The sequence below is a fragment of the Danio rerio genome, chromosome 18 (genome assembly GCF_049306965.1).
Source record: "Danio rerio strain Tuebingen ecotype United States chromosome 18, GRCz12tu, whole genome shotgun sequence".
NCBI lineage: Eukaryota > Metazoa > Chordata > Actinopteri > Cypriniformes > Danionidae > Danio > Danio rerio.
Window position 1 is genome coordinate 16,615,322 of NC_133193.1, and position 9,270 is coordinate 16,624,591.

Sequence of the window (9,270 nt, forward strand, 5' to 3'; positions counted from 1 at the left end):
TTTTCAAAAGTGGAAATGATTCCAGTTGGTGTTGATTGTCCTTTCTCTACGAGTTTGGTAAGTGTGTGATTAATGTTTTTTGTTTATGTTTATTCAGAAGGCAAGGTTAGTATCATCAACAGTACTCAATTTTTAAAGACATACCTTAGTCAAAGTGAAGTTTACAGTAATATCACAACAATACGTCTGTGTTTGGTTTGCTGCTGTAGTGCATGTACTGAAATTCCCCTTTTCATGCAAACTCTTCCCTCTTTTGCCACTCGACCCTCCCACTTAAAGGGGGTAGGGTTCACGGCTCTTAAAGATCCTGAGATAGATGTTAAAGGGTTTTCCATCAATTCCAAAAAAGAACATTTATTTTAAAGAGTGAATTTAGGAGCAGTCAGAATAAGAAGGACAAGTCAGACCAAACCAGCATGCAATTCACACCAGTAATAAAAATTATTTTGCCTATAGTAGCATCCATAATAGTGGACAATAATGTATTGTTTAATGTAAACCCTCAAGCCTTCAAGTTGGAATTAAGGCTCTGATTGGTAGCCAAAGTTAGTATATGAGATTTTTTTAAAGAATTTACATAATCACCAACATTATCATATTTCGTTCAAACCCAGTCACCTTCCACAAGTCATTTCTTTATTTAAATCCTTTGAATTCACATTATTACACTGAAATATCCACTGCCTCAAATCAAACAACAACAACAACAAAAGAAACATTAATATGTATATATATTTGATAACTATCTATCTAAAAAGAGAGAATGCACTGAATATTATAAAGTACACTGCATAGTAAACAAAGAGAAATCCTCAAATACAACCTTTTTTAAATTCTAAATCTTTGGTAAAGGGAAAACAAATATTCGATAGAAAGAAAAATACTGTACTCTACTTTCCCACCCCGTGTGGTTCTTTGTTGGCCCATAAAAAACAATTCACATTAAGGAGATAAAAAGAGCAACAGGACAGAAAAAGCAACAGATTGACACACAGAAAAGCATAAAGTAAACGTCACTGGGTATTGGAAGACACAAATCATCAAAACAAAAACACTTTAGTTTTGATGGAGATTGTCACGCAGATTTCCCTAAAACATTATCATCAGCATTCAGATTTGTGGCTCACAGGATAAATTTTGGAGTTATTAGATAAAACCCATCCACATAAGCCCATAACGTGAGCAAATAGACTACCAGTCAAAAGAAATCAGTGAAAATGTGTTTTAAAGGAAGCCTATTGTGCTCACCAAATCTGCATTATTTTGATCAAAAATAGTCAAATCATTAAACACTGTTTAAACATTTTTAATTATTATTGCTGTTTTAAATTCCTATTAAATGTATATCAAAATTCCTGTGATTCAGAGCTCAGTTTTTAGCATTATTACTCTCATTTGATCCTTCAGAAAGAGTTTCTTTTCTATTTTAAACGGTATTAATTATTAATAATGATTATTATAATAATAATCAGTTGAAACCTTTTTTCCTGCTTCAGTTTTTCCCTTTTTTTTAGGATTCTTTGATGAAAAATTCAAAAAGCATTTAAATTATTCCTGTGGTTTAAAATTTACATGTATTAGGAATTAAAATCTACATTATACACTATAAATGTACATTAAAGTTGTCCTTGATAAATAAAATAAATGTATTTTAATAGTACTTCTGAATAGTTTCACATAATAGTTTCCACAAAAACATGAAGCAGCCCAACAGTTTTCAACACTGAAAATAATAATATGTTAAAGCAGATCATCATATCAGAATGATCACTGTAGGATCACGACACTAACATTTCAGTAATGATGCTAAAAATTGAGTTTGCAAATCATAGGTATTTATTTAATTCTAAACCACATTCAATAAAAAACTATTTCACAATGTTACTTTTTTTTCTTTATTTTTGCTCAAATTAAAGCAACCTTATGAGCAGAATAGGCTTCTTTTTAAAACAATTTCTACAAATCCCAAAATTTTGACCATTACACATATAAATATATTGGGCTTCTGTGTGTTTTCAGGTCACTCAGAGAGAGCAATGGCTAGAGTTTTGTGACAGGGCAACACATATCAGGATCAACCCCCGAAGGCACAAAATAAGTAATCTCACAACCGATCGATCAGATGGAGCTCCACCATCAGCACCTCGCAGTCTGCCATTCTCCACAACAGCACCATGATTTACATCTCCATCACTACAACCAGCTTCCAGCAAGTCAACTGTAAGGCCTTTTTAAAACATGTGACATGAAAAAGCATGAACAGAACATTTAGAGGTCCGTGTCTCTACCCCTGGTCAGAAATTGTAATACTTCATGAACAGTTTGACTCGCGTTTAATGTCATATATCCCAACAGGTCATCCTGACTGCGAATGTTGTCTTGTTGACAGATAAGATCCGAGTCAACTTTGAATCGCTGACGCCTCTGACAAAAAGTACCTTCGGGCTCTTGTGATTCAATCAGATTTGTCCTTCTTCTTGCCTCCGCCGATGGGCACTTTACTGACTACAGCCGACCCGACAGCGGTGACGCCGCCAGCCACTGCAGACACGCCACCCTTCACCAGGCCTACTCCCATCGCCGGCACTGACGCCACTGAGGTAACTGCAGTTTTAGTCAGATCGAAGCTTTTTCCTCCGACCCAGGCCACTCCACCCACTGTAGCCCCAACAGCGCCCTTTGTCACACTGAACAGCCCACCGGCCACCCTGGAGAACATGCCAGGCTGAGGCTGGGGATGGTCTTTGTTGGCATCTGCAGGAGATCAAAATGAAGTGTTAATAAAGAAACTATCAGCAGATGGGATACAAAAAAGAATGTGGATGAAACTAAATATGATACAGAAAAATGTAATACTATAAGATAATAGATTAGATTTTTATTATTTATTAGATTATATCATAATTTCAATAGAATAGAAGTTTTATTTGTCAAGGCAAGTTTTAATTGTTAGTAAAAGTGTTAAATATTAATGGCATGTCATTACTGAAGATACAAGTGATGATGATATGTACAGGGAACGTCGAAAGGTATATGCTCGAGCAAATATGCTGGTGAGAAAGTTTTGTGTTTGGAGCGAGGTAAGACAAACCTTTTTTAGAACTTATTCCAGTTCTTTATACTTTATAATTTAAAAATAAGAGAGTCTCCATAAGATGCAGGTTGCATACAATAATGTATAAGGATTCTTCTTAAACAGTATAGATGGTGTAGTGCAAGTGAATTATTCTGTAAGGTAAGAGTTCGATCATTTTTTGCTTTGATGAGAAATTTGACCTACAAGTTTCTGTCAATTGGAGAACTTTCAGAAAAGCATTTTAACGTTCAGCAAAAATCAGTACAAGGCACTAAAAAAAATTTCATCTTTTTTCAAGTGCCTTGGACTGATTTTTGCTGTTTATTCTGATGAATTTCTTCCCCAAAGAGCACCGACACATTATTTAAGCTACCCCTGAGCACTATTTGTTTGATTTACCATTGATAAATCCTAGGCTAACTGAGGTGAGTTATCAGCAGGGCCAGACGGAATCTGCGGATGTTTTTTGCTGTTTCTGCTGAGAATTTTGGTAAAAATCTGCGGATTTCTGCGGAATTATTTTGGGAGCGTTATAACAAAAACCCTAATATATGAAATAAAACATAATATCTTTTTAACTTTTATTTAATGTTTAAAACGCAAATCCAATTAGATTCACTTTATTTGGTGAACAAAGCAAGTCTCTCATATAATATCTCTACTAAAAGACAGAAAATATGACTGTACAAACTGCATTGTACATAAACCTGACGAACATTTTCATATTAGTCAATAATATTACTTAAATCATAAAAAAAAACTGAACAAATACAGATTTACACACATTTACTAAAGTAAATAAACAGAAATAATGATAATAATCTGTGGAATTCTGCACACGCTGATTCTGTGTGGGCCTAGTTATCAGTCACCTTTGATGAAATATTGGCATAACTGTCTGTTTTAAATGTATATTGTTTAGTTTGTATTGTTTTTGTACTATTGGACCTAGTGTCTGGAATAAAGAGAAGATTGAGAGAAGAGTGGCCTAATGTATATTACAATACAAAAACCTTGTAATAAACTGCCAGTACATTTTCGGTTATTTTTACAGACCTATTGATTTTTCAGGGATATTATTCCTCTATATATTATTTCTTTCTATTTCCAAACTACTAAAATGTCTGTAGAAGTAACACTGTAGAGTTTAACAGAGCAGTGATGAAGTTCCCATAACACAATTCACATCCATAAATAAACAGAAAACACTTGTGCATCCCAAAGATTGGAAATTGTTAATCAAGAGCTATTTTTTTCCAGTGTAGATGGGACAATAAAGCAGATGATATAACATCAACAGCATTGGGTATGGATGGAACGATAATCAGATCTAGCAAGAATTACCCAATAAGACTAGAAATTATAGGGCAGCTGCCTAGAGTCCGCATTGGATTGTGCAATAGCTCCACTATGTGGCACACAGCGTTATCATTCTCTTGCATGAAGATGTACAAAGGACAGCTGTATAAAATGATTCATCTAGCATGACTATACCAAAATAACAAGCTTAGTTGTTGCAATAAATATAACGGCGGTAATCCAATCTCACACTGAAAATTCACCATAACTATACAGTAGCATTACCTGCTGGAGGTTCATCATTCAAGTATGCAGGCAAGTCATCCCGCTGCTGGTTTGTTTCACTCATTTTTAACCTGAAAATGAAAAAAATAAAAATAATGAATAAAATGTGACAGTGACAGTTTGACTCCTTTTCCCCAGTAGAAATTGTAAAATGTTTTCCATGAAGAATCTGGGTGGGGCCAGACACCACAAACAAGGTGAAAGGTTAGAATTAAATGTGAGCTTCAACCCAACAAGGCGGACCAGTTTACTCTCTCAACAAAATGTAACTTGCAACACCCTGTCAACATTACAGCTGGCAGACTGAACTATTTATTGCATATATTATAGGAACTTAAATACCAAAATGGTTTGAAATTATAATATTGCAATTAAAGTTCTTTTTTTCATATTAACACGAGTAAAAAAAAAAGAAAAGAAGTCTTAATTAAATATTAACTTGACTCACATATCCAGAAGTCATACTTAAAGGGACATTAACTCAAAGATAACTAAAAGATAAAGCTCATTGAACAGTTTATTATTACGTGTTCATTTACACGCAAGCAATTCTTGAATCAGTGGGCGTTGATCTCCGCTCAACTTTATGATGTAACAATTGCAACAAGTGCATCATGATAGTAAGTCTGTCCTAAAATGACATATAGGCAAGTCTGATGTCATCCAATCTGTTCTTTGGCATTTAGATGAATCTTTTTTTAAAGAAAATGATTCATGATTCTTTTTTCGTCTTGACCCAATTACATGACTCAATGTCCTATTTATTGTCATAGAAGAAATATAGTAATTTGATCTATATTAGTTCAGTCTGCTGCCATCATGATTCATAATATTAATATACACTGTATTTACAATAAACAGTTGGATTATGTACTCTATGATGTCAAATAGGACTGCACAGTATATAGTTTCAGCATCGAGATCGCAATGTGCAAATCAGCAATAGTCAGAATTGTAGGATCTGCAGTTATGTTGGGATTAATAATACTTGACCTAATCTATTGGTTCTAATAAAATACCTTCATTTTAATGTATTTTTAAGCCTTGTGATTGTACGATTTCAAGCGAATTTAAACCATTTCTTGGGCATAAGGAATTCTAAAGTTTGCCACTTTTACACTGATTAATTGTAAAGTTTAAACTATACAGTGTTAAAAAAAACATGTTATTATTGCGTTTCTCAACCTTAATGCTGTTAGACTTTACCAAAAACTATGAAGCGTTGTTTATTTAATTTATATTCCATTTTCATCTGTGCTTCATTTTATTTCGTACATGTTTGTATATTTTATGCAGATGCACACCAAATAGAGTTACAAGAGTTCATCTTGTGAAACTAATCAAATTGCAATATATATCGCAAACCAAAATATCGCAATGTCAGTTTTTCCCCAATATCATGCACCTCTAATGTGAAATGTTGTGCATTTTTAAATAATATTATTAGTTAAAATGTAATAGCAAGTTTCCATTGTGTTTTATTTGTAATAATAGCCTGTTTATACTTGTATAATAACTTAAACTGTTTCAGTGAATGGAGAAGATTACTATTTATTTAGCACTTCGGTGAAAGAGATGGCTGTGTGTCAAGCCAAACTGGTAAATACACGTAACTGTTAAAGTAGTGAGCTCTCTAGAGATGGTTACACAGTGGACAAGAGCTGTCTAGGACAACACACTAGGTATCGCACACATATGTTACATAAAGTTCACATCAGCAGTCCAAAAGCAGTAATAGAACCACCAATCTAATTTAAACTCAGGATTTGAACAAAGTTGTGTTAGTTTAAAGTGAATGAAAACAATTTCTACAATATTTGAGCTCTCTGTATGAAGCAAATAGACTTTTAAAAAGTTAAAAAAGAAAAGAAAAAAAAATCAGCATCCTGCCACTTTAGCTCTCAAACACAAATTTATGACAATGTTTAAACCTACATAGTCTTGATCAGGTCACAGTGTAGGCTGAAATATTTTCATATTAAATTTGTTTTTGAGAGCTAAAGTGGCAGGGTGCCGATTTTCTTACTTTTTCAACTGTGTCTGGCTTGATCGAGCACCTGCCTTTAGGAATTATTTGGATGAGCACACAATGATGTTTTAGAGCATATAGACTTTGAGCCACAGAAAAACAAATGTTTATTTTACGATATAATAAAAAAGTAACATACACAATCTTAAAACTTAGTGTTTCGTTAAGTCATTAGGTACATGAACAATAATATGTGATAAATATAATACCAGCAAACAAAGAACTTTGCCTAAACATTCCCATATGGTTTCCTTTTAGTTCTCATTTGGGCAGCATTGAAACTGAGGTAAAGTTGGTTTTATATTCGCACATTTGTTCATTTTAATGTTCCTATATTGTCTATACGCTAATTTTAATATCACATTAAAGTATGACTTCAAAACAACATTAGCACTATTTAATTCACTGTGAACAGTGTTAATAAGTTAGTCATTGGCTGCTAATATGATTTCCCCATTTAGAACTTTTCAAATAATACTCATATTATAAGGGAGGAAGTCCAAATGTGCAAATTTAAACCAACTTTACCTCAATATGTTTGGGAAACAAATAAGAACATTCTCTGAAGACCTTAACCTTTACAGAACAGAATTGCAGGCAGGGATTTCTTTTTTATTTTAAGCAATAACTTAAATTAAACTTACAAGAACATTCCAGAAGCATGCTCCTCACCTACAGGCAATGTTATCATTAAGCTTAACCTCCTAGCAAACCAACAGAGAATTTACTAGAAATGTTTAGCTGGGATGTAAGCTAATTCTGATTGCCATACATTTGTCAGCTCAGGTTGTAGTTACATTGAGAATCGCTCGGAGTCGGAATGATTCGGGAATCGTTGAAAAAAGTTAAAAGATTCGTTGAAAATGACTCGAAAGAATGACTCTTGAATCGAACTTCAATGTATAACCATTGCTGTTTCTTGAAATTGAATCTTACGTGGCGCTTTTGTGATAACTTAGGCATTTTACTTTATTTTACACTAAAACTGTAGGTTTAGGTTGAGAAACAATTTGTCAAGAAATTGTATACCCTTAGTCACATAATGAAGATGCCAATATGTTATGTGGAGAAACTTTTGACAGGTAAAAGTAGCAGAAACAAATCTATATTTGAAGAAAGAGACAAAAACAGGGCGGCAGCGAATCAAACAACAGTTAAATGACGTTAGGTAAGAGATGCATTACAATCCAGCCATTGTCTATCAAGTCGATAAAGCTCATCGTAAAATATCATATGAAACATCAACAGACCTCGAATAACATGCAAACGAAAAACTTTGCCAGCTGTGCTGTAAATACTTACTGTGTCTGAAGTCTGTTACTTTAAACTTGAGCAAATCAAGCTGAAAACTTTTGTCTCCACCCCTTGTTTGTTACCAAAAAGTGCTGTTGCTTTCGGCGATTCTTAATGGCACACGCTAAAATAACGATGGATATGAGACCTGACGACACTTTTCTTTTAAAGACCTATCTTTGCATAATGTGTACGTGGCGTCCTAGCTGTTTTTAACCACGTACTAGTGTGGACACATCGGAGAGGAAGTGACGTTTCTGGTTCTTACCCTCCGCTGTGTGATGTGACTTCACTATATTTGCCAGTGTGGAGTGGAGGCCTTCCATAAGAAGATGATATGAAGCGTCTTTCTGTGCTGATGTGTCCATGCTTTTACTACCGAGATCAACTAACTTGTCCTTGTGAGACAGAGCCTATATATGTGGATTTATTTATTGCTAAATTAATAACTGAAAGTGTAACCTGATGCTGCACTGAACTGAGTGAACTTGAAGGAATTTTTCTGCAGGGCTTGTGAATTTTTTTCACAAGTAGTTACACCTGCATATTGCTTTGTGCTGTGTTGCAATGCTAAATGAAAGTCCATAAACTAATGCTCTGAAACAGGCCTGTAGCCAGAGGGGTTTCGGGTGGTTCGGAAAACCCACCCACCTTCTGATAAAGTCCAGAATTTGGCCCCATATAAGCTAATTTGTCCCATTTTTAACAGTATGTCATCATAAATTTTGAAAATAACCAATTGAAGATGTCTTTAAGAAGAATAATCTCACTGTAAAAAATCCTTGTTGCCTTAAATTTTTAATATATATTTATATATAACCCCAGGCCCGTAGCCAGCCTGGTGAAAAGGGTTGGTTCTTTTTTCTCAAAAAACTGGACCTTTTTGCAGTTATTCACCTTATTTTCTTTTTAATTATGAGGTATAATTACTGCGTTTTAGTGACATTTTTAGCACTATTTTTAGCTGGATTAGCCTGTCAGATGGTCATCATTGCCACACTTTTTGAGGTACCAAAAACTTTTGCTTAATATTTAGAAATATGAAAAATTATTATTTAAAAAAATACAAATTTATTACATCATATATCATCTGGAAAAAATGAGTCTGTTAAAGTTTAAAATAAAATAAAAACTGTAGCCTATTGTCATTTATTGGGCAAATAACAAACTGGCCAGCACATTCAACTTTCCTCAGTCAGAATTTGGCCATCTGAATAATAAAGAATTAAAAGATTCCTTCATTTTCTTTTCGGCTTAGTCCCTTCATTAATCTGGGGTCGCCACAGCG

The 9,270-nt window shown here is 34.0% G+C and overlaps 1 protein-coding gene across 2 annotated transcripts; it reads right to left on the reverse strand.

Annotated features, from left to right (window-relative positions):
• Positions 1-614: 614 nt before the first annotated feature.
• On the reverse strand, positions 615-8,199 carry tmem263 (transmembrane protein 263). Of its 2 annotated transcripts, none has more exons than XM_073929009.1 (3): positions 6,718-8,167; positions 4,661-6,546; positions 615-2,754 (listed from the first exon to the last, which is right to left on the reverse strand). In XM_073929009.1, the coding sequence occupies exons 2-3, from the start codon at positions 4,722-4,724 to the stop codon at positions 2,456-2,458; spliced, it is 363 nt and encodes a 120-aa protein (XP_073785110.1). In that variant the 5' UTR covers positions 4,725-6,546; positions 6,718-8,167; the 3' UTR covers positions 615-2,455.
• Positions 8,200-9,270: the final 1,071 nt, after the last annotated feature.